General features: G+C 41.8%; 1 protein-coding gene across 2 annotated transcripts in view; it reads left to right on the top strand.

Annotated features, from left to right (window-relative positions):
• snx27a (sorting nexin 27a) overlaps positions 1-26,106 on the top strand; it is a 43,500-nt gene that overhangs the window by 10,822 nt on the left and 6,572 nt on the right. Inside the window, exons 3-10 of one of the 2 annotated variants that reach the window (XM_036970607.2) lie at positions 4,251-4,443; positions 5,010-5,074; positions 5,158-5,262; positions 13,539-13,617; positions 13,926-14,089; positions 17,512-17,601; positions 24,580-24,729; positions 24,932-25,060. In XM_036970607.2, coding sequence (XP_036826502.1) covers positions 4,251-4,443; positions 5,010-5,074; positions 5,158-5,262; positions 13,539-13,617; positions 13,926-14,089; positions 17,512-17,601; positions 24,580-24,729; positions 24,932-25,060 — 975 coding nt within the window. The remainder of the gene's footprint in view (positions 1-4,250; positions 4,444-5,009; positions 5,075-5,157; positions 5,263-13,538; positions 13,618-13,925; positions 14,090-17,511; positions 17,602-24,579; positions 24,730-24,931; positions 25,061-26,106) is intronic. The other variant, XM_090228260.1, reaches the window with a different exon arrangement.

The following is a 26,106-nucleotide window of genomic DNA, read 5'->3' as shown; positions in this document are numbered from 1 at the left end:
CTTCCCACAGTTGTCAAGTTGGCTGGATGTCCTTTGGGTGGTGGATCATTCTTGACACACATGGGAAACTGTTAAGCGTGATACCCAGCAGCGTTGTAGTTCTTGACACAAGCCAGTGCACCTGTCACCTACCATACCCTGTTCAAAGACAGACGTTTTTGGTCTTTCCACCTCACCGTTCTGAATGGCAAACACACCAATACTCTGATGTTCGTTTTGCCCCATACATAATGCTTTGTATTCAGGACATAAAGTTAATTTCTTTGCAGTTTTACTTCAGGGCCTTATTGCAAACAGGATGCATGTTTTGGATAATTTTTATTGTACAGGCTGTAATTTTTTTATGCCGTCATTTAGGTTAGTATTGTGATATGACTACAATGTTGTTGATCCATCCTCCATTTTCTCCTATCACAGCCATTGTTTTAAAGTCACCACTTCTTGAGCCGTTTCTGGTAACTGAGTTAGGAATGACACCTGTATCTTTGTAGTAACTGGTGTATTGATAACTTCACCATGCTCAAAGGGATATCTTTAAAAATAAAATGTTTTAACCAATCTACCAATTGGCCCTTTGCGAGTCATTGGAAAACCTCCCTAACCACTATTATTGAACATGGAATGAGTCCCCAAAAAATAATGAAACAAATTCTTACTCCTGAACTGATTTAGGCTTGCCATACCAAAGGGGTTGAATACTTATTGACTCAAGACATTTCAGATTTCATTTTTTATTATTTTGTAAAAATGTCTAAAAACATAATTCCACTTTGACATTATGGAGTATTGTGTGTAGGCCAGTGACACATTATTTAGATTAAATCCATTTTAAATTCAAGCTGTAACCCAACAAAATGTGGAAAAAGTGAAGTGGTGTGAATACTTTCTGAAGGTGAGTGTGCATAGGGTCAGTGCAAGATAATGAATGGTTACCGGGACTAACTATTTAGCAGTTTTATGGCTTGGCGGTAGTAGCTGTCGCACCGCCCTCTGTAGCGCTTTGCAATCAACGGCGGTGCATTTGTCAAACCAAGCAGGGATGCAGCCAGTCAAAATGCTCTCGATGGTGCAGCTGTAGAAATTTGAGGATCCGAGGGCCCATGCCAAATATTTTTTTTTGGGGGGGGAGAGGCGCTGCCATGCTCTCTTCATGACTGTGCAGGTTCCTGTGGACTAAGGCTGTTACGGTGACAGTATTACCGCCACACCAGCGGTCACGAGTCAAATTCCACGTGACCGTTTAGTCACATAACTGGGTTTCTCCAAAACTGCGCTCTGATGCTGCTGATGGTCATTAGTATTCTACCAAACTGTCAACCTGCCAGTCGCTTATGTAGCCTAGCCCATAGTCTTATGTTTTGATACGGTGTGTATCACAACTTAGTGAAACATGTTCTTATAAGCCCAGTCATTACGCAATCGCAATGGTGGAAAGTAAAGAACCCTTAGTAGAAAAGGACTTAAGTGAAAGTCACCCAGTAAAATACTTCTTGAGTAAAAGTACATGTAATTGCTCAAATATACATATTTATCAAAAGTAAATATTATTTAATATTCCTTATATTAAGCAAACCAGATGGCACGGTTGGCTTTTTATTTATTTGTAGATTATTATTTTTTTGCGGATAGCCAGAGGCACACTCCAACACCATTTACAAACAAAGCATTTCTGTTTAGTGAGTCCACCAGATCAAAGGCAGCAAGGATGACCAGGTAGGTTCTCTTGATAAGTGAGTGAATAAGTGCTAAGCATTCGAAATGTAACGAGCTGTCAGGGAAAAAGTATGGAGTAAAAAGTAGTAGTAAAAGTTGCTAAATGTGCATTAAAGATACCACCCAAAAAACTAATTAGCACTTTAAAGTAATTTTTCTTAAGTACACGATTTGTGTAATTGCATGTGAAAACAGAGTTTTGACTGGCCACTATTTAAGAGGATCCCAGCTTTCATATGCTGCAATATTTATTGCTCAATTCTTAAAATGAAGCACATTCATCCACTTTCCAAAGACGCCACGTGAGTTTCAAGTTTGGGGAAGCTAATTTTCACCATTAAAAATTCATCTTTTTTTTTACTAAAAATATAAACGCTACATGCAACAATTTTTAATCCATTTTAGAATAAGAATAAGGCAGTAACGTAACAAAATGTGTGTGATGTCAAGGGGTTTGAATACTTTCTGAATGCACTGTGTATGTACAGTGCATTTGGAAAGTATTCCGAACCCTTGACTTTTTCCACATTTTGTTACCTTACAGCCTTATTCTAAAATGGATTAAAATATTTTTTCCCCCTCATCAATCTACACACTACCCAATCATGACAAAGCATAAACAGTTCTTTAGAAATTGTTGCTAATTTAATACAATATTTTTATATCACATTTACGTAAGTATTTAGACTCTTTACTCAGTACTTTGTTGAAGCACCTTTGACAGTGATTACAGCCTCGAGTCTTCTTGGGTATGACGCTACAAGCTTGGCACACCTGTATTTGGGGAGTTTCTCCCATTCTTCTCTGCAGATCCTCTCAAGCTCTGTCAGGTTGGGTGGGGAGCTTGGCTCTGGCTGGTTCACTCAAGGACATTCAGAGACTTGTCCCTGAAGCCTCTCCTGCGTTGTCTTGGCTGTGTGCTTAGGGCATTGTCCTGTTGGAAGGTGAACCGTCACCCCAGTCTGATGTTGTGAGCTCTCTGGAGCAAGTTTTCATCAAGGATCTCTCTCCGTACTTTGCTTCGTTCATCTTTCCCTCAATGCTGACTAGTCTCTCAATCCCACATAATGAATTTGGACCAAAGGACAGATTTCCACCGGTCTAATGTCCATTGCTCGTGTTTCTTGGACCAAGCAAGTCTCTTCTTATTGGTTTCTTTTCAGCAATTTGACCATGAAGCCTGATTTGACGCAGTCTCCTCTGCCCAGTTGATGTTGATGTGTCTCTTACTTGAACTCTGAAGCATTTATTTGGGCTGCAATTTCTGAGGCTGTTAACTCTAATGAACTTCTCTGCAGCAGAGGTAACTCTGGGTCTTCCTTTCCTGTGGCGGTCCTCATGAGAGCCAGTTTCTTCATCAGCGCTTGGTTTTTGTGACTGCACTTGAGACATTTTCCAGATTGACTGACCTTCATGTCTTAAAGTAATAGACTGTCGTTTCTCTTTGTTTATTTGAGCTGTTCTTGCCATAATATGGACTTGGTCTTTTACCAAATAGGGCTATCTTCTGTTTACCAACCCTACCTTGTCACAACGCAACTGATTGGCTCAAACCCATTAAGGAAAGACATTCCACAAATGTACTTTTTAACTTCTCTAAGGTAGGGGGCATAGGCACACCTGTTAATTCGAATGCATTCCAGGTGACTACCTCATGAAGCTGGTTGAGAAAATGCCAAGAGTGCAAAGCTGTCATCAAGGCTACTTTGATGAATCCCAAAAATGAAATATATTTTGATTTGTTTCACACTTTTTCGTTACTGCATGATTCCATATTATTTAGTTTGTGATGTCTTCACTAATATTCTACAATGTAGAAAAAAGTCTAAATAAAGAAAATCCCTGGAATGGGTAGGTGTGTCCAAACTTATTTTTTTATTTAACCAGGTAGGCTAGTTGAGAACAAGTTCTCATTTACAACTGCGACCTGGCCAAGATAAAGCAAAGCAGTGCGACAAAAACAACAACGCAGAGTTACACATGGGATAAACAAACGCACAGTCAATAACACAATAGAAAAATCTGTATACTGTTTGTGCAAATTAAGTAAGGAGGTAAGGCAATAAATAGGCCAATAGTAGCGAAGTAATTACAATTTAGCAATTTACACTGGAGTGATATGTGCAGATGTGCAAGTAGAAATACTGGTGTACAAAAGAGCAGGAAAAACAAATATGGGGATGAGGTTGGTAGTTGGTGGTGTACAACTTTTGACGTGTGTGTGTGTGTGTGTCTGTTGTGGGGATTGGAAATGATGCAGACAATTACATTGATGAAAGCTACAATCTGTCTGCAATATTAAAGCTGATCTACCACCTAAAAAAATATAAAACTACAAATGTTTTTCTAGGCACATTGGTGTTCCCAAATTAAGTCCAGGTCACACAACAAAATATTTAGAAGCATATGCAACCAAAATGGTCACACTTTAGAGCCCTGTGTACATGTCTCATCTTTTCCAAGTGAATACTGTGCATAATTTCCCCTGTGTTCTGTCATATGCCACCTTACCGCTCACCTCGGTCTGTTCCCTACAGGTGTACAACGTGTACATGTCGGGCAGGCAGCTGTGCTCCAAGCGCTACCGGGAGTTTGCTATCCTGAACCAGAACCTGAAGAGGGAGTTTGCCAGTTACACCTTTCCCAAGATCCCAGGGAAGTGGCCCTTCTCCCTGTCTGAGCAGCAGCTGGACACACGCCGCAGGGGCCTGGAGGAGTACCTGGAGAGAGGTGAGAGAGAGAAGGAAGCAAAGGTAGAGAAAGAGGTAGAGTGTACCTGTAGAGAATTGAGGAGAGTTAAGGAAAAAACTTAAGGATGGCAACTTAATTCCCTTCAATGATGTGTAATGGACATGCAGATAGTGCCTATAGCGCCAACACCACAGGTATTACACATAGAGATGTGTATATATTACGTTCTATTTCATTCTGTGGTATTACACCCCTTCCATATGTCAGTGCTGGAGATCAGTTGAGGAGAGATGAAAAACAGCACGTGCTTTATTTTTGGAATGCCTGTGTGAGTTAATTAGAGGAACAAGTAGCACAGAAATCTGAGTTTTTGGAGAAGTGAGAAACCACGTATGCTGTAATGCAGTGTGTCGAACTCCAAGATAGCTCAATCTCCTGCAGACAGATGGCAAATCATTGCAATACTTGTGGAATGCCCTGGAATGTGTATGTACCGGTAATATAACTGCAGTGCACATTGTGTCCAACTTCAAGTGTGCACGTGAATGCAATATGGTAAGATGACCTTTTGCTCTCTCTGTTTCTCTTATTTTCTCCTTCTGTAGTTTGTTCAGTACGGGTGATTGGTGAGAGTGACATCATGCAGGAATTCCTTTCTGAATCAGATGAGGTACGTTTGTGCAGACCGTTTCCGTAGCTCCAGGAGAGCATCTTAAAACACACACTGATACTCACCTTTCCTTTCTCTGTCAGAATTACAATGGCGTTTCAGACGTGGAGCTGCGGATAGCCCTGCCAGACAAGACCATCATCTCTGTCAGGGTGCGCAAGAACAGCACAACTGACCAAGTCTACCAGGTATAGAACTGTTTTTATAGAGAAGTTCCTCACTTGTAGTCAAATATATGCTGACCACCAAACCGGGCGCGCGCGCACGCATGTTGATTTTTGTATCCCGACACCAGACGTGATCAGGACACCCAGGTTGAAGTATCAAAACAAACTCTGAACCAATTATATTAATTTGGGGACATGTCGAAAAGCATTAAACATTTATGGCAATTTAGCTAGCTAGCTTGCTGTTACTAGCTAATTTGTCCTGGGAGATAAACATTGGGTTGTTATTTTACCTGAAACGTCCTCTACTCCGACAACAGATAAAACGGTAAACCGAATTCCTTTCTCGTCATCTCCTCCTTCCTCAGGCTTCTTTTTTACTTCTTTGGCGGTTGACAACCAACTTTACGGGGCGTTACTACAACCGACTGGTGGAGTGTGGATGTCAGTTCATCTTTCAATCACCCACGTGGGTATATGCTCCTAAACACCAATGAGGGGATGGCACGTGGGTATATGCTCTTAAAAACCAATGAGAAGATGGGAGAGGCCTTGCAGCGCGTTGAGTGTCACAAATAGAACCTATTTCTATTTTAGCGCCTGGTCACGCAGACGCTCGCAAGCAGTGCGGGTGCAATGACTGAATAACATGTATGTGTACATTTATTTTGCGACGCGAGCGGTAAGGTCAGCATGTGTAACCATTTTGGTTGCATATGCTCCTAAATATTGTGCTGTGCGACCTGAAATGTTATTTTGGGAGCAACTGTGCGCCAAAAAAAAAACCACCCAGATAATTGTTGTAATGATTAGGTTTCGCTGTACCGTTGATACCGAGTGCCCCTTAGAAATTGGTCTCTGCCTAGAAAACTGCTCGAACTAGCCTTTTTATTCAAGCCATTATTAGAGGGACAGCACAAAGCACGAACAAGGTCGAGAGGGAGAGGAGTTGGCAGCCCCCGATGGTACCACTGGACACCGGTGCTATGGTGCTGGCATTTTCCACCTCTCAAAACATACTGCTAATAAAGTTAACAAAGCACTAACTAGTTTAGCTAGCTACTGTAATGAATAGCTACAGTGCCTTCAGTATGTATTTGCACCCCTCGACTTTTTCCACATTTTGTTGTTACAGCCTGAATTTAAAATGGATTCATTTGACATTTTGTATCACTGGCCTATACACAATACCCCATAAGTGGAATTATGTTTTTCCAAATGTTTTGTCCATAAGTATTCAACCCCTTTTGTTATGGCAAGCCTAAATAAGTTCAGGAGTAAACTTTTGATTAACAAGTCACAAGTTGCATGGACTCTGTGTGCAATAAGTGTTTATTATTTTTTAATGACTACCTCGTCTCTGTACCCCATACATACTGTAAGGTCCCTCAGTTGATCATTGAATTTCAAACACAGATTCAACTACAAAGACCAGGGATGTTTTCCAATGCCTCGCAAAGATGAGCACTTATTCGTAGATGGATAAAAAAAACAGACATTGGATATTCCTTTGCGCATGGTGAAGTTATTTTATCTTTGGATGGCGTATCAATACACCTTCACTACAAAGATACAGGCGTCCTTCCTAACTCAGTTGCCAGAGAGGAAGGAAACTGCTCAGGGATTTCACCATGAGGCCAATGGTGACTTTAAAACAGTTAGAGTTTATTGGCTGTGATAGGAGAAAATTGAGGAAGGATCAAGAACATTGTAGTTACTCTGCAATACTAACCTAATTGACAGAGTGAAAAGAAGGAAGCCTGTACAGAATATTCCAAAACATGCATACAGTTTGCAACAAGGTACTAAAGTAATACTTACTGTGAAAAATGTGACAAAGCAATTCACTTTTTGTCCTGAATATAAAGTGTTATGTTTGGGGCAAATCCACTACAACACATTACTGAGTAGTGCACTCTATATTTTCAAGAATAGTGGTGGCTGCATCATGTTATGGGTGTGCTTGTAATTGTTAAGAACTAGGGAGAATTTCAGGGTAAAACATATTAAGGAATGGAGCTAATCACAGGCAAAATCCTAGAGGAAAACCTGGAACAGTATGCTTTCCACCAGACCCTGGGAGATGAATTCACTTTCAACAGGACAATAACCTAAAACACAAGGCTCAATATACACTGGAGATGCTTACCAAGATGACATTGAATGTTCCTGAGTGGCCTAGTTTTGACTTACACGGAGTGTACAAAACATTGCTCTTTCCATGACAGACTGACCAGGTAAATCCAGGTGAAACTAGGATCCCTTGTTGATGTCCACTTCAATCTGTGTAGATGAAGGGGAAGGATTTTTAAGCCTTGATAAAATTGAGACATGGATTGTGTGTGTGTGCCATTCTGTGATTGAAGTGCCTTTGAACAGGTTATGGTAGTAGGTACCAGGCACACCAGTTTGAGTGTGTCAAGAACTGCAACGCTGCTGGTTTTTTCACGCTCAACATTTTCTCTGTGTGTATCAAGAATTGTCCACCAGCCAACTTGACACTTGTGGGAAGCATTGTCAACATGGGTCAGCATTCCTGTGGAACAATTTTGACACCTTGTAGAGTCCATGCCCTGACGAATTGAGACTGTTCTGAGGGCAAAAGGGGGTCAAACTCAATACTAGGAAGGTGATAATCAGTAAATTAGACATTGAAGTTGAACTCTGTAAGAATATTGCATCTACAGTGCATTCAGGAAGTATTCAGACCCTTTTTTCCCACATTTTGTTATGTTACAGCCTTATTCTAAAATTGATCAAATTTTGATCAAATTTGATTGATAAAATTCTCTCACCAATCTTCCCACAATATCCCATAATGACAAAGCAAAACGTTATTTTTTTTATTTTTGCAAATGTATTAAAAATGTTACTGAAATATTACATTTACATAAGTATTCAGACCATTTACTCAGTACTTTGTTGAAGCACCTTTGTCAGCGATTACAGCCTCGAGTGTACTTTGGTATGACACTACAAGCTTGGCACACCTGTATTTAGGTGGGGGGGGGGGTACTGCAGATCCTCTCAAGCTCTGTCAGGTTGAATGGGGAGCGTTGCTGCACAGCTATTTTCCGGGTCTCTCCAGAGATGTTTGGTTGGGTTCAAGTTCGGGCTCTGGCTCTGGCTGGGCCACTCAAGGATATTCAGAGACTTGTCCCGAAGCCACTCTTGCATCGTCTTGGCTGTGTGCTTAGGGTCGTTGTACTGTTGGAAGGTGAACATTCACCCCAGTTTGAGGTCCTGAGTGCTCTGGAGCAGGTTTTCATCAAGGATCTCTCTACTTTGTTCCTTTCATCTTTCCCTCTATGCTGACTAGTCTCCCAGTCCTTTTTGCCACTGAATAACATCCCCACAGCATGATGATGCTGCCACCACCATGCTTCACAGTTGGGATGGTGCCAGGTTTCTTCCAGATGTGACGCTTGGCATTCAGGCCAAAGAGTTCAATCTTAGTATCATCAAATCAGAGAATATTGTTTCTCATGGTCTGAGAGTCTATAGGTGCCTTTTGGCAAACTCCAAGCGGGCTGTCGTCTTTTTACTGAGGAGTGGCTTCCATAAACACCTGATTGGTGGAGTGCTGCAGAGATGGTTGTCCTTTTGGAAGGTTCTCCCATCTTTAAAGGGGAACTCTAGAGCTCTCTGAGTGACCATCGGGTTCTTGGTCACCTCCCTGACCAATGCTCTTCTCCCCCGTTTGCTCTGTTTGGCCAGGCAGCCAGCTCTAGGAAGAGTCTTAGTGTTTACAAACTTCTTCCATTTAAGATTGATGGAGACCACTGTGTTCTTGGGGACATTCAACGCTGCAGCCATTTTCTTTGGTACCCTTCCTCAGATTTGTGCCTCGAAAACAATCCTGTCTCGATACTCAACAGACAATTGCTTCGACCTCATGGCTTGGTTTTTGCTCTGACTTGCACTGTCAAATGTGGGACCTTACATAGAAAGATGTGTGTGCCTTTCCAAAACATGTCCAATCAATTGAATTTACCACAGGTGGACACCAAGTTGTAGAAACATCTCAAGGATGATCAATTGAAACAGGATGCACCTGAGGTCAATTTCAAGTCCTATAACAAAGGGTCGGAATACTTATGTAGGTAAGGCATTTCTGTATTTAAAAAAACTGTTTTCAGTTTGTCGTTATGAGGTATTGCTGATGAGAATAAGGCTATAACGTAAAAAAAAAAAAAAAAAAGTTGAGTCAAGGGGTCTGAACTGTAGCTGTCACTTTAAAAAAAAAAAAAAAATGTTTGTATAGTATAACTACTTAGGGATGCACAATGTATCGGTAAGCATATTAGCTAAAAATGCCAATGTCGGCATCGGCCTGATATGCAAAACCGATGTCAAAGCTGATGTGCATGCCACACAAATACTGCGCTACACGTGCAACACAGCATTCCTAACCTAGCCCACAATGTCTGCTGTGTGGATCTATTTTGAAGTTTCAAAGGAAGATAACAAGAAGGTCATATGCAAAATTTGTGCTGCTATTATTTCCAGAGGGGAGAAAGTGGTATCTTTCAATACCATAAATGTTATTACTCATTTGAAAGAGCATCACCCCCAGACTTTCAGCGACTACTTAGAACAAAAGCAGAAAAAAATTAAGTGTACACTTCCAACAAGTTCAAGTCGAGCAGTCATTTGAAAGAGTAAGACAATTTCAACGATAATGGGATTCATTGCCCTTGACAATCAACCGTTCTCTGTCGTGGATGATATTGGCTTTTGCCGACTGGTCGAGCACCTCGAGCCCCGGTACACACTACCAAGTAGGCGCTATTTTTCAGGTGTTGCCCTACCGGAATTACAGTATTGTTGAAACGCACATCCATGAGCTACTTGCTATGGGCGTCACTAGCTATTAGCTTCTCAACTAACGTTTGGACCAGCGACGTCAGCCCCGTGAGCATGCGGAGTCTGGCAGTACAGTGGGTCGACAAGGATATCGTACTGAGGAAAGTCTTATTGCGTTGGTCAAGAATGTGCTGGTTCTAATACTGCTGCTGGCATTTCAATGGCATTTGAGAACATGTTTGAAACTTGGAAACATGAACACACTCCTAGCTCCATTCGAACAAGTGACTGGAGAAATAAGCTCATCAACTGCGTCTGCAGCAGACGTGATACCCTCTGTCATGGCATTGAAACGCCTGCTCAACAGAACTGCAGACGGGTTAAAACTTGTAAAAGTACTCTACTAGAGGCTGTGAACAAGCAGTTTGGTGGCATTCTCTCTGAGCCTCTTTACTGTGTTGCCACCATGCTCGATGCTAGGTGACCCACGACATAAGAGGCCTGAGTGCTCTGGAGCAGGTTTTCCCATCTTCAAAGGGGAACTCTAGAGCTCTCTGAGTGACCATCGGGTTCTTGGTCACCTCCCTGACCAATGCTCTTCTCCCCCGTTTGCTCAGTTTGGCCAGGCAGTCAGCTCTAGGAAGAGTCTTAGTGTTTACAAACTTCTTCAAACTGAAAAACATGACGAGAAAAATTACCTCAATCAATTTTAGAATAAGGCTGTAATGTAACAAAATTTGGAAAAAGTCGAGGGGTCTGAATACTTTCCGAATGCACTGTATGTTGAATAGGTGGGCCAATTTGCACATTGGAATTGCATGTACAAATGTCGAACTGCATGAAAATCCTTTATTTTTTTTATTTCAAACCATTTTGACATTTTGATCACAATGTCACACATTGGCCCCATTTTCTTTATAGAAAGACCTTTTAATATGCTACAGTACTTTACAAACGGTTCATATACACCCTTTTTAAAGAGACAATTTTCAATGTAATGCATCTCAGTAGGTAAATAGAGATTTTACACAATGTAGAAACCTAATTAGATTTTAGCTTTGTAATAAACAAATCTTTACAGGGTTACATATTAGTTTCTGGGGTGCATGTGTTTCAAAAGTAGCTAGAATTTATATAGTTCCAATATACACTGCTCAAAAAAATAAAGGGAACACTTAAACAACACAATGTAACTCCAAGTCAATCACACTTCTGTGAAATCAAACTGTCCACTTAGGAAGCAACACTGATTGACAATACATTTCACATGCTGTTGTGCAAATGGAATAGACAACAGCTGGAAATTATAGGCAATTAGCAAGACACCCCCAATAAAGGAGTGGTTCTGCAGGTGATGACCACAGACCACTTCTCAGTTCCTATGCCTCCTGGCTGATGTTTTGGTCACTTTTGAATGCTGGCGGTGCTTTCACTCTAGTGGTAGCATGAGACGGAGTCAACAACCCACACAAGTGGCTCAGGTAGTGCAGCTCATCCAGGATGGCACATCAATGCGAGCTGTGGCAAGAAGTTTTGCTGTGTCTGTCAGCGTAGTGTCCAGAGCATGGAGGCGCTACCAGGAGACAGGCCAGTACATCAGGAGACGTGGAGGAGGCCGTAGGAGGGCAACAACCCAGCAGCAGGACCGCTACCTCCGCCTTTGTGCAAGGAGGAGCAGGAGGAGCACTGCCAGAGCCCTGCAAAATGACCTCAAGCAGGCCACAAATGTGCATGTGTCTGCTCAAACGGTCAAAAACAGACTCCATGAGGGTGGTATGAGGGCCCGACGTCCACAGGTGGGGGTTGTGCTTACAGCCCAACACCATGCAGGACGTTTGGCATTTGCCAGAGAACACCAAGATTGGCAAATTCGCCACTGGCGCCCTGTGCTCTTCACAGATGAAAGCAGACGTGACAGAGTCTGGAGATGCCGTGGAGAGCGTTCTGCTGCCTGAAACATCCTCCAGCATGACCGGTTTGGCGGTGGGTCAGTCATGGTGCGGGGTGGCATTTCTATGGGGGGCCGCACAGCCCTCCATGTGCTCGCCAGAGGTAGCCTGAATGCCATTAGGTACCGAGATGAGATCCTCAGACCCCTTGTGAGACCATATGCTGGTGCGGTTGGCCCTGGGTTCCTCCTAATGCAAGACAATGCTAGACCTCATGTGGCTGGAGTGTGTCAGCAGTTCCTGCAAGAGGAAGGAATTGATGCTTTGGACTGGCCCGCCCGTTCCCCAGACCTGAATCCAATTGAGCACATCTGGGACATCATGTCTCGCTCCATCCACCAACGCCACGTTGCACCACAGACTGTCCAGGAGTTGGCGGATGCTTTAGTCCAGGTCTTGGAGGAGATCCCTCAGGAGACCATCCGCCACCTCACCAGGAGCATGCCCAGGTATTGTAGGGAGGTCATACAGGCACGTGGAGGCCACACACACTACTGAGCCTCATTTTGACTTGTTTTAAGGACATTACATCAAAGTTGGATCAGCCTGTAGTGTGGTTTTCCACTTTAATTTTGAGTGTCACTCCAAATCCAGACCTCCATGGGTTGATACATTTGATTTCCATTGATAATTTTTTGTGTGATTTTGTTGTCAGCACATTCAACTATGTAAAGAAAAAAGTATTTAATAAGAATATTTCATTCATTCAGATCTAGGATGTGTTATTTTCATGTTCCCTTTATTTTTTGGAGCAGTGTATTTGTCAATCAATTAAAAATAAATGTTTTCTGGTGCTCCTTTATTTTATGTTGTGCTCCTAACACCAGTGATTCCAATGATTTTGTTGTTTAAGAGCACTGCCTAGAGGGCAACCGTGTGTGCTGGCTTTTGTTACAGCCCAGCGCTGCAATACCTGCATCTTAAAGCATCTTAAAGTAGGTGTGCTGATCTAGGATCATTCCCCTCATCTTATTAATGATGTAAAACTGATCCTAGATTAGCACTCCTACTGAGACACTATGTAAATATGGGCCCTGTTCAGGAGGATGTAACATTACAGAACTTTCAGATAGCAATCATGTAATTTGTACAATTTCTGTGTCGGATATGACAGGGAAATGTCCGCTCTATTAATTATATTTATATCTGAAACATTCAGTACACCACTGAATACACCCCTGATTTAACCAATCAATAATAATAATAATACATTTTGTTTCAAGAGCTTTTCAAGATGCCCAAAGTCACTTTACATACACCATGAAATCAGCAGGATAAAATAAAAATCACATAAAAAGAAGTATGTAAAAGTACACTAAACAGAATTGATTAACCATGGAGATATTCATCAAATCATCAAGACCCTGGTTAGTTGAATCATCAGGTGGGTTAATGCTGGGCTGGGACAAAGGCTTGCACTCCCAGGACCAGAGTGTATAACACTAGATCAATATCAATACATGGCTCTTATGCGACTGAATGGTGCTTAAATATCAATAATTGTTAGGCCGCCACTGTACTTTCCCTCTCTCTATTCCCCAGGCTTTAGTGATGAAGGTTGGTATGGACAGCATCATGGCCAGCTACTTTGCCCTCTTTGAAGTCATCAACCACTCCTTTGGTAAGACCATTCATCTGTTTATTCATTCATTTTTTTGGAGTCCACAGCTACTCCATGTACCGACCCCTTTACCTTTCACCTTTACTCTTCTGATCAGTACAGTTGCATCTCAGTAGTCTAAAGTGGCTTCCTCTCTCTCCCTGTCTCCTTCCATTTAACTGCACCAATCTGAAACGACGGGAGACGAGGAAGCCCAACCTCTCTAGTCTATTGAGATGCACCCTCCAGTCAGTTTGTAGACTACTATATTGTTTTAAGGGTATGGAAATAAATAGGCTGCCCCTTTCCACCTCTCCATCTTTCCCTAGTGCGAAAACTGGCCCCCAACGAGTTTCCCCACAAGCTGTACGTGCAGAACTACACGTCAGCTGTGCCGGGCACCTGTCTGGCCCTCCGCAAGTGGCTTTTCACTTCTCAGGAGGAGGAACTTCTCAGGGACAACCCGCTGGCCGTCCACTACTGCTTCCACCAGGTAAGGGCTCCCTCTTGATTATTTGTGTGGGGGTGTGGGGGTGTGTATCTCACACCCCTCCCAGTCAAAAGTTTGGACACACCTACTCATTCAAGGGTTATTCTTTATTTGTACTATATTTTTACATTGTAGAAAAGTATGAAATAACACATGGAATCATGTAGTAATCAAAAAAGTGTTTTTGAACAAATAATTTTCTTCAGAGTAGCGACCCTTTGCCTTTGACAGATTTGCACACATTTGGCATTCTCTCAACCAACTTCATGAGGTAGTCACCTGGAATGCATTTCAATTAACAGGTGTGTCTTGTTAAAAGTTAATTAGTGGAATTTCTTTCCTCAATGCGTTTGAGCCAATCAGTTGTGTTGTGACATGGTAGGGTTGGTATACAGAAGATGGCCCTATTTGGTAAAAGACAAAGTCCATATTTTGGCAAGAACAGCTCAAATAAGCAAAGAGAAATCACAGTCCATTACTTTAAGACATGAAGGTTAGTCAATGCGGAAAATATCAAGAACTTTGAAAGTTTCTTCAAGTGCAGCCGCAAAAACCATCAAGTGCTATGATGAAACTGGCTCTCATGAGGACCGCCACAGGAAACGAAGATCCAGAGTTACCTCTGCTGCAGAGGGTAAGTTCATTAGAGTTACCAAATAAATGCTTCATAGAGTTCAAGTAACAGACATCTAAACATAAACTGATAAGGGGAGGCTGTGTGAATCAGGCCTTCATGGTCGAATTGCTGCAAAAAAAACACTGTTAATGGACACCAATTAGAAGAAGAGACTTGCTTGGGTCAAGAAACACGAGCAATGGACATTAGACCGGTGGAATTTTTGGTTCCAACCGCCGTGTCTTTGTGAAACGCAGAGTACGTGAACGGATGTTCTTCGCATTTCAAGGCACTCTTGACCAGCATGTCTACCACAGCATTCTGCAGCAATACGCCATCCCATCTGGTTTGGGCTTAGTGGGACTATCATTTGTTTTTCAACAGGACAATGACTCAACACACCTCCAGCCTGTGTATGGGCTATTTCACAGAGAAGGAGAGCGATGGAGTGCTGCATCGGATGACCTGGCCTCCACAATTTGAGATGGTTTGGGATCAGTTGTATCGCAGAGTGAAGAAAAAGCAGCCAACAAGTGCTCAGCATATGTGGGAACGCCTTCAAGACTGAAAAGCATTCCAGGTGAAGCTGGTTAAGAGAATGCCAAGAGTGTGCAAAGCTGTCATCAAGGCAAAGGGTGGCTACTTTGAATAATTTAACATCTGAAATATATTTTGATTTGTTTAACCTCTAGTGACACCCCATCCCGTGAACGGGACCGTTGTCATCATCTGACACTAATTAGCTTAACGCAACGGACATAAATATTCCTAGAAAATATTCCTATTCGTGAAGATCACAAATTAAAATTATTATATTATTATTATTATTATTATTATTATATTATATTATTATAATAAATTATATTGAGACACAGCTTAGCCTTTTGTTAATCACCCTGTCATCTCAGATTTTCAAAATATGCTTTACAGCCAAAGCTAGACAAGCATTTGTGTAGGTTTATCGATAGCCTAGCATAGCATTTTTTCCAGCGAGCAGCAGGTAACTTGGTCACGGAAATCAGAAAAGCAATCAAATTAAATCGTTTACCTTTGATGAGCTTCGGATGTTTTCACTCACGAGACTCCCAGTTAGATAGCAAATGTTCCTTTTTTCCAAAAATATTATTTTTGTATGCGAAATAGCTCCGTTTGTTCTTCACGTTTGGCTGAGAAATCGCCCGGAAATTGCAGTCACGAAAACGGTTAAAAATATCCAAATTAGCTCCATAATATTGACAGAAACATGGCAAACGTTGTTTATAATCAATCCTCAAGGTGTTTTTCAAATATCTATTCGATAATATATCCATCGAGACAATTCGTTTTTCAGTAGGACCGATTGGAGTAATGGCTACCTCTGTATTTTACGCGAGAGTCACCCTGGGAGCCATCAGGTGACCACTTGCGCAATGTAGCCGCCTATGGGTATTCTTCAACATAAATGCGTAAAACTACGTCACAATGCTGTAGACACCTTCGGGAATACGGAGGAAGAGTAATCTGGTTGATAGCCCAGTCACTGCTCAATAGGGATGCATTGGAACGCAGCGCTTTCAAAACATGAGGCACTTCCAGATTGAATTTTTCTCAGGCTTTCGCCTGCAACATCAGTTCTGTTATACTCACAGACAATATTTTTACAGTTTTGGAAACTTTAGTGTTTTCTATCCTAAGCTGTCAATTATATGCATATTCTAGCATCTTGTCCTGACAAAATATCCTGTTTACTACGGGAACTTTTTTTTTTCTTCAAAAATGAAAATGCTGCCCCCTAGTCACAAAAGGTTAACACTTTTTTTTGGGTTACTACATGATTCCATATGTTATTCTATAGTTTTGATGTCTTCACTATTATTCTATTATACAATGTAGAAAATAGTAAAAATAAAGAAACCCTTGAATGAATAGGTGTGTCCAAACTTTCGACTGGTACTGTATATTATTATTATTATCTGGGTTACTGTATTCAGGGCCTAAAATGTATGTATGTTTTTTTTAAAACTGTTGCAGGTAGATGGAGGTAAAAAAATCTACCAGCCACTCAGATTTTTTTTCCCAGCCAAAATACTTTTAACCAAACTGTCAGTTGAGATAAAATATTCAGCTGCCCCTTTAAGGGCAGGAGGTTCCCGTGGTAACGGGGCCAACGAAGTTGTCAAAGTGTGTGTGTCTGAGATTTGGGATCTGACTAAGCTGAAGCAACAGACTCAAACTAACATTGAAATACAACCAAGCTTGTAAATAGCCAAGATAATCTCGCTTTGTAAACTTTCCAGTAAGTTAGACCAACTTGTATTCCTGTGTGTAGCGCCTCCAAAAAGGAATCGATCAGCACTTCACTGTGCACAGTTACCCAGCCAGGTAGTGTTGCTGCTGGAGGTGGAATATAGGATTTGCATTTCTTTGTGCGTTTAGCAGCTACAGTATGAAACAAAACAGCAGAATTACTTTTTAAACATCTACTGCAGCATTTTCTTGCTAGAAAATCTCAACTCGCACAAGTGCTCATACTTGACTTTTGACTTTATTTGTTATGTGAATGTAATACTCGCACTGTAGAGCCCTTCAAGTTTACTACCCTCCACGTGGCTGGTGAACGGCATTCATACCTAAATCTATCCTCATTTGCTGTATTACTGGTCCTGAGTCAGTGTTAGGCTACTGTATAATACTGATCCGTGGTCAGTGTTAATGATATTACCGCCACTACTGCTTCCCAGTGCCACTGCTCTGAGATCAGTGCTAGATTAGATGAAGTGTGGTCTCTAACAAAGCCCCTTTCTCGCTCTCTCTCTCTCTCTCTGCTAAGGCATTGGATGACGTGAAGAAGGGATTCATCAAAACAGAAGACAATTCTTACCAGCTGACGAAACTGGCAGAGCAGCGCAAGATGGCCATGGTTAGTCCTTTTTTCTAGTCTCTTCCCATTGCAAGTGGTCTTCTGTAGCTCAGTCGGTAGAGCATGGCACTTGCAACGCCAGGATAGTGGATTTGATTCCTGGTACCACACGTACGTAAAATGTATGCATGCATGACTAAGTCGATTAAAGCGTCTGCTTTCGATTAAAGCGTCTGCTAAAAATGACATACACATAATGAGTTATAATAATATATGTACCTTAACGTACAGCATGATAATTTGTGGGTCAATGTAATCATTGTAAGCCTGCCACACACTATACGATACACTCATTCTTATGTTTATTAAATGTGAGTTTTTGTCCCAACCCAACTCGTGGGAAGTGTCAAAGACCTCTTATAGGACCAGGGCACAAATAATAATTAATAATCAATAATTTTGCTCTTTATTTAGACATCTTACATATAAAAATTTATTTGTTCATCAAAAATTGTGAATAACTCACCACATGTTAATGAGAAGAGTGTGCTTGAAAGGATGCACATAACTCTGCAATGTTGTGTTGTATTGGAGAGAGTCTGTCTTAAATCATTTTCCCCACACAGTCTGTGCCTGTATTTAGTTTTCATGCTAGTGAGGGCTGAGAATCCACTCTCACATAGGTACGTGGTTGCAAAGGGCATCAGTGTCTTAACAGCACGATTTGCCAAGGCAGGATATTCTGAGCGCAGCACAATCCAGAAATCTGGCAGTGGCTTTTGAATTCAATTTTCACAGAACCTCTTGTTGCAAATTCGATGGGGCTCTCTTGTTTAGATATCGGTAAGTGGACTGGAAGCAGGACATGAAAGGGATAACGAATCCAGTTGTTTGTGTCATCGGTTTCGGGAAAGTATTTGCGTAATTGCGCACCCAACTCACTCCGGTGCTTCGCTATATCACATTTGACATTGTCCATAAGCTTGAGTTCATTTGCACACAAAAATCATACAATGATGGAAAGATCTGTGTGTTGTCCTTGTTAATTCAGACAGAGAAGAGCTCCAACTTCTTAATCATAGCCTCAATTTTGTCCCACACATTGAATATAGTTGCAGAGAGTCCCTGTAATCCTAGATTCAGATCATTCAGGCAAGAAAAAACATCACCCAGATAGGCCAGTCGTGTGAGAAACTCGTCCTCATGCAAGCGGTCAGACATGTGAAAGTGATGGTCAGTAAAGAGAACTTTAAGCTAATCTCTCAATTCAAAAAAATGTGTCAATACTTTGCCCCTTGATAACCAGCGCACTTCTGTATGTTGTAAAAGCGTTACATGGTCACTGCCCATATCATTGCATAGTGCAGAAAATACATGAGAGTTCAGGGGCTTTGCTTTAACAAAGTTAACCATTTTCACTATAGTGTCCAAAACATCTTTCAAGCTGTCAGGCATTCCCTTGGCAGCAAGAGCCTCTCGGTGGATGTTGCAGTGTACCCAAGTGGCATCGGGAGCAACTGCTTACATGCACGTTGCCACTCCACTATGTCTCCCTGTCATGGCTTTTACGCCATCAGTACCAATACCAACACATCTTGACCTCCAAAGTCCATTTTATGTCACAATGCTATCCAGTACTTAAAAAATATCCTCTTCTGGTTTGCAGAAAAGGATGTGTTCCTTAATTGACCCCCCATAAACGTAACAGACATATACCAGGAGCTGTGCCAGGCCCACCACGTCTATTGACTCATCCAGCTGTAACGCATAGAATTCACTGGCTTATACGTGAAGCAGTATTTTTTTCAAAACATCTCCTGCCATATCACTGATGCGTCGTGCAACAGTGTTGTTTAAGGCATTGTCTGTATAGTTGTTTTTGTCCTTTTCCCCCAGCATTGTCCCAGCCATATCTGTGGCACCAGGAAGAAGTAAGCCCTCAGCAATAGTATGGGGCTTGCCTGTCCTAGCCACTCGGTAGCTCACCATATAAGGCACTTCTAACCCCTTCTTGTTAATGGTATCTGTTGCTTTTATACATGTCTTACTACTTGAAAGTCTTAATTCTCGCTAAAAAAAACTCCCGTGGCTTATTTTTCAAATTGCCATGTTTTGTTTCTAAATGTCTGTGCAAGGGTGGTTTCATTGAGTTGTGAGAGTGCTTTTGCACATATAACACACTATGGCTGAGGAAAGGCACTACTCCCAATATACAGTGGGGCAAAAAAGTATTTAGTCAGCCACCAATTGTGCAAGTTCTCCAACTTAAAAAGATGACAGAGGCCTGTAATTTTCATCATAGGGACACTTCAACTATGACAGACAAAATGAGAAAAAAAATCCAGAAAATCACATTGTAGGATTTTTAATTTATTTATTTTCAAATTATGGTCGAAAATAGGTATTTGGTCAATAACAAAAGTTTATCTCCAATACTTTGTTATATACCCTTTCTTGGCAATGACAGAGATCAAATGTTTTCTGTAAGTCTTCACAAGGTTTTCACACACTGTTGCTGGTATTTTGGCCTATTCCTCCATGCAGATCTCCTCTAGAGCAGTGATGTTTTGGGGCTGTTGCTGGGCAATACGGACTTTCAACTCCCTCCAAAGATTTTCTATGGGGTTGAGATCTGGAGACTGGCTAGGCCACACCAGGACCTTGAAATGCTTCTTACGAAGCTACTCCTTCGTTGCCCGGGCGGTGTGTTTGGGATCATTGTCATGCTGAAAGACCCAGCCACGTTTCATCTTCAATGCCCTTGCTGATGGAGGTTTTCACTCAAAATCTCACGATACATGGCCCCATTTCATTCTTTCCTTTACACGGATCAGTCGTCCTGGTCCCTTTGCAGAAAAACAGCCCCAAAGCATGATGTTTCCACCCCCATGCTTCACAGTAGGTATGGTATTCTTTGGATGCAACTCAGCATTCTTTGTCCTCCAAACACGACGAGTTGAGTTTTTACCAAAAAGCTCTATTTTGGTTTCATCTGACCATATGACATTCTGCCAATCTTCTTCTGGATCATCCAAATGCTCTGTAGCAAACTTCAGACAGGCCTGGACATGTACTGGCTTAAGCAGGGGGACACTGCAGGGTTTGAGTCCCTGGTGGCGTAGTGTGTTACTGATGGTAGGCTTTGTTACTTTGGTCCCAGCTCTCTGCAGGTCATTCACTAGGTCCCCCCGTGTGGTTCTGGGATTTTTGCTCACCGTTCTTGTGATCATTTTGACCCCACGGGGTGAGATCTTGCGTGGAGCCCCAGATCGAGGGAGATTATCAGTGGTATTGTATGTCTTCCATTTCCTAATAATTGCTCCCACAGTTGATTTCTTCAAACCAAGCTGCTTACCTATTGCAGATTTCAGTCTTCCCAGCCTGGTGCAGGTCTACAATTTTGTTTCTGGTGTCCTCCTTCTGGAGTGTGACTGTTTGAGGTTGTGGACAGGTGTCTTTTTATACTGATAACAAGTTCAAACAGGTGCCATTAATACAGGTAACGAGTGGAGGACAGAGGAGCCTCTTAAAGAAGTTACAGGTCTGTGAGAGCCAGAAATCTTGCTTGTTTTGTAGGTGACCAAATACTTATTTTCCACCATAATTTGCAAATAAATTCATTAAAAATCCTACAATGTGATTTTCTGGGGGGGGGTTTTTTCATTTTGTGTGTCATAGTTGAAGTGTACCTATGATGAAAATGACAGGCCTCATCTTTTTAAGTGGGAGAACTTGCACAATTGGTGGCTGACTAAATACTTTTTTGCCCCACTGTAAGTGAACCCCAAATCAATGTAGTTCTCATCCTATTTGTGCCTCTTCGATGGTCGGTGCTTTCCTGGGTAAGGTGGCAGTAGCTCTTCGGCTGCAACAGATTCACAACTGTCAGTGTCCATGCTAGCTGGGCTAACAACATTTAGAATTACTGATGCTAGCATTGGATGTGCTCGTGGAAGCAGAACAACTTGTCTTCAACAGGTGCAGGTGTAGTACTGCTGGTAGTAGCAGTACTACCAGTAGAGCTGTTATGTGTCTCTATGGACACGGGCCTTACTTTTTTTTAACCATTTATCCATTTTCGAGCAAACGGAATGAGCAGCAGCTACATTTGGCTAACTGTATTTGACATTGTTGTTATTTTGCTGAACACTAGATGGTTTCATTTTATTTTTAGCAGTGAAATGAGGCTACTCAGTCGCGAGAGGAAAAACTTCACCCAAATGTATAGCACCGTTGGGAAATATAAATGTTTGAAAATGTGAAGATTACAAAAAATATAAAATGTGAATTACATTTTTATTTGGCGTACCCCTGACGGCATTGCGCAGTGCCGAATTTGGGAATACCTGATGTATAAGGTTTTCAAAAGTGAAAAAATTTGAAAAGGGAAAACTATTTAATTTGAAAACCTTAATGTTCCCTATGCACTTTCAGGTTTTGTCGTAAAAACTTGATGTTAGAAACGTGTTTTTTTTTTATGTGATTGTTAAAATGAACTTCTAAAAAAGTAATTCTGTGCGACCATAAAATCTGACGATTATTTCATGTAAAGAAGTATTTAACATTAAGTAATATGTGACAACAGTATAATTTTAAAAAATCCACTTATTTTTTATTTTACCAGGCAAGTCAGTTAAGAACAAATTCTTACTTTCAATGACGGCCTAGGAACAGTGGGTTAATTCAGGGGCAGAATGAGAGATTTGTACCTTGTCAGCTCTGGGATTTGAACTTGCAACCTTTCGGTTACTAGTCCAACGCTCTAACCACTAGGCTACCTTGCCGCTGGATGACCCCTCATTTTGAATGACTGTCTACAAAAGGGCTGCCCAACCCTATTTCTGGAGATCTACTGTCCTGTAGGTTTTCAGTCCAACGCTAATATAGCATATCTGGTTCAGCTGGTTAAGGTCTTGTTGAGCAGCTAATTAGTAGAATCCGATGTGTTAAATTAAGGTTGGACTGAAAACCCACAGGACGGTAGATCTCCAGGAAGAGGGTTGGGCAGCCCTGTTCTACAACCTCTGTTAAAAAAATGAAAACAATTTAACATTTTACAGAAATGCATTTTTTTCTCTTATAGACTCACCTGACTCTGCATTGTTTAAACAATAACATAATTGAATTGTTTTTTAACACTAAAAACACTGGTCGCACCGCATTACTATTTTTGTGATGGTGTTATTTTTTTTTTTATAGGCAGATCAAATGTATTTGTCACATGCGCCGACCTTACAGTGAAATTCTTACTTACAAGCCCTTAACCAAAAATGCAGTTTTAAGAAAAACAAATGTTAAGTAAATAATAGATAAGTTTAGAAATAACAAATAATTTAAGAGCAGCAGTAAAATAACAGTAGCGAGGCTTTATACAGGGGGTACCGGTACAGAGTCAATGTGCGGAGGCACAGGTTAATTGAGGTAATATGTACATGTAGGTAGAGTTGAAGTGACTATGCATAGATAATTAACAGAGAGCAGCAGCAGTGTAAAAGAGAGGTTTGGGGGGGGTGTAAGTAGCCTGGGTAGTCATTTGATTAGATGTTCAGGAGTCTTATGGCTTGGGGTGGAAGCTGTTAAGAAGCCTTTTGGACCTAGACTTGGAGCTCCGGTACCGCTTGCCGTGCGGTAGCAGAGAGAACAGTCTGACGAGTGTGGCTGGAGTCTGACAATTTTTAGGGCCTTCCTCTGACACCGCCTGGTTTAAAGGTCCTGGATGGCAGGAAGCTTGGCTCCAGTGATGTACTGGGCCGTACTCACTACCCTCTGTAGTGCCTTGCAGTCGGAGGCTGAGTAATTCTATGTTTAAAAATAAAAAAAAATGCATAACTGTGTTATTCGACATATTACAAGTTTAAGAAAAAGTAAGATGTTTCTGTGCAGTATCTTTTAAAGACCGTAATCTCCACATTGCGTAGACACATTTCTAATATTAAAACATCAACAGATGTGATGTAATTCTAAATTTAAAAGATTAAATGTTTGAATCTCATGAATTGTTTGAACAATTAAAGACAAAGAAATTCTCACTTTGTAGCAGAAGTTGTAACACAAACTCATTGAAGTTGACAATACTCAAACTTGCATTCTTAAAACAGTGTGTTTTAATGTTGCGCTAGTGTAACATGCAAGCAGCCCAGTCTGTGTCGGACACCCGAGATGCTCTTAAGCTGAAGGGCTCAGGCTCACTGATCATTGATCATTGATCTACAAGACCCTGCTAGGTAAAGTCCCCCCTTATCTCAGCTCGCTGGTCACCATAGCATCTCCCACCTGTAGCACACGCTCCAGCAGGTATATCTCTCTAGTCACCCCCAAAACCAATTCTTTCTTTGGCCGCCTCTCCTTCCAGTTCTCTGCTGCCAATGACTGGAACGAACTACAAAAATCTCTGAAACTGGAAACGCTTATCTCCCTCACTAGCTTTAAGCACCAACTGTCAGATCAGCTCACAGATTACTGCACCTGTACATATAATTTAGCCCAAACAACTACCTCTTTCCCTACTGTATTTAATTTATTTATTTATTTTGCTCCTTTGCACCCCATTATTTTTATTTCTACTTTGCACATTCTTCCATTGCAAATCTACCATTCCAGTGTTTTACTTGCTATATTGTATTTACTTTGCCACCATGGCCTTTTTTTGCCTTTACCTCCCTTCCCACCTCATTTGCTCACATCGTATATAGACTTGTTTATACTGTATTATTGACTGTATGTTTGTTTTACTCCATGTGTAACTCTGTGTTGTTGTATCTGTCGAACTGCTTTGCTTTATTTTGGCCAGGTCGCAATTGTAAATAAGAACTTGTTCTCAACTTGCCTACCTGGTTAAATAAAGGTGAAATAAAAAATAAATAAATAAAATTGACTTCACATCTCCTTAGTAGTAGATGTCTGGCACAGAGGGCTATTCTCAGTCAATTTACCTGGTAAAATAAGGGATAAATAAATAATTGAATGTGTATATTGAATGTGTACGTGCCTGTTTGGTGCCTACCTGTGTGGTTGATGGCAGTCTATCTTGTCTGTCAGTACCTGAGTCTGCTGCGCTCCTGTGAGGGCTACAACGAGGTCATGTTCCCCCACTGCGCCTGTGACTCCCGGAGGAAGGGCCACGTCATCACGGCCATCAGCATGCACCACTTCAAACTGCACGCCTGCACAGAGGACGGCACGCTTGAGGTGAGTGAGTGAGATTGGAGTGTGTGTGTGTGTGTGTGTGTGTGTACACTGACTTTTATTGTGTGTGCCGTGCTTCTCTCACCATACAGAACAAACGGAAAAACATTAGTGTATGTCTGTGTATACTCTGGCTCATACTCTGTGTATGTACTTACCATTCTCAAATCAAATCAAATTGTATTTCTCTCTCCCGCCCCATCAGAACCAGGTGATAGCGTTTGAGTGGGTGGAGATGCAGCGCTGGGACACTGACGAGGAGGGCATGGCGTTCTGCTTTGAGTACGCCAGGGGAGAGAAGAAACCTCGCTGGGTCAAGATCTTCACACCATACGTGAGTTTACAATACACAGACAAAATACACTAGGACATCTCCCATAAATCACTGCTTTAATATATTCAGCCATCAATGAGCATTTCTCCTTTGCCAAGATAATCCATCCACCTGACAGGAGTGGCATATCAAGAAGCTGATTAAACAGCATGATCATTACACGGGTGCACCTTGTGCTGGGGACAATAAAAGGCCACTCTAAAATGTGCAGTTTTGTCACACAACACAATGCCACATTTGTCTCAAGTTTTGAGCGAGAATGCATATGGCATGCTTACTGAAGGAATGTTCACCAGAGCTGTTGCGAGATAATTAAATGTTCACTTCTCTACCATAAGCCGCCTTCAATGTTTTAGAGAATTTGTCAGTACGTCACAACCGCAGACCACGTGTAACCACGCCAGCCCAGGATTTCCACATCCGGCTTCTTTACCTGCTGGATCGTCTGAGACCAGCCACCCAGACAGCTGATGAAACTGTGGGTTTGAACAAACAAACAAAGTATTTCTGCACAAACTGTCAGAAACCATCTCAGGGAAGCTCATCTGCGTGCTCGTCGTCCTCACCAGGGTCTTGACATGACTGCAGTTCGACGTCATAACCGACTTTAGTGGGCAAATACTCACATTCGATGGCCACTGGCACGCTGGAGAAGTGTGATGTCAACGTTGTGAACAGAGTGCACGATGGTGGGGTTATGGTATGGGCAGGCATAAGCTATGGACAAAAAACTGAATTGTATTTTATCGATGGCAATTTTAATGCAGAGATACCGTGATGAGATCCTGAGGCCCATTGTCGTGCCATTCTTCCGCCGCCATCACCTCATGTTTCAGCATAAAGCACCTCCCCATGTTGCAAGGATCTGTCCGAAATTCCTGGAAGCTCAATGTCCCAGGTCTTCCTTGGCCTTAATACACGCCAGACATGTCACCCGTTGAGCATGTTTGGGATGCTCTGGATCGACCTGTACGACAGCATTTTCCAGTTCCTGCCAATATCCAGCAACTTTGCACAGCCATTGAAGAGGGGTGGGACAACATTCC

This window comes from Oncorhynchus mykiss, chromosome 30, assembly GCF_057628025.1.
Source record: "Oncorhynchus mykiss isolate SJ-2025 chromosome 30, ASM5762802v1, whole genome shotgun sequence".
NCBI classification, from domain to species: Eukaryota; Metazoa; Chordata; class Actinopteri; order Salmoniformes; family Salmonidae; genus Oncorhynchus; species Oncorhynchus mykiss.
Note: the sequence above shows the minus strand (reverse complement) of the source record. Positions and strands in the feature narration are given on the sequence as shown.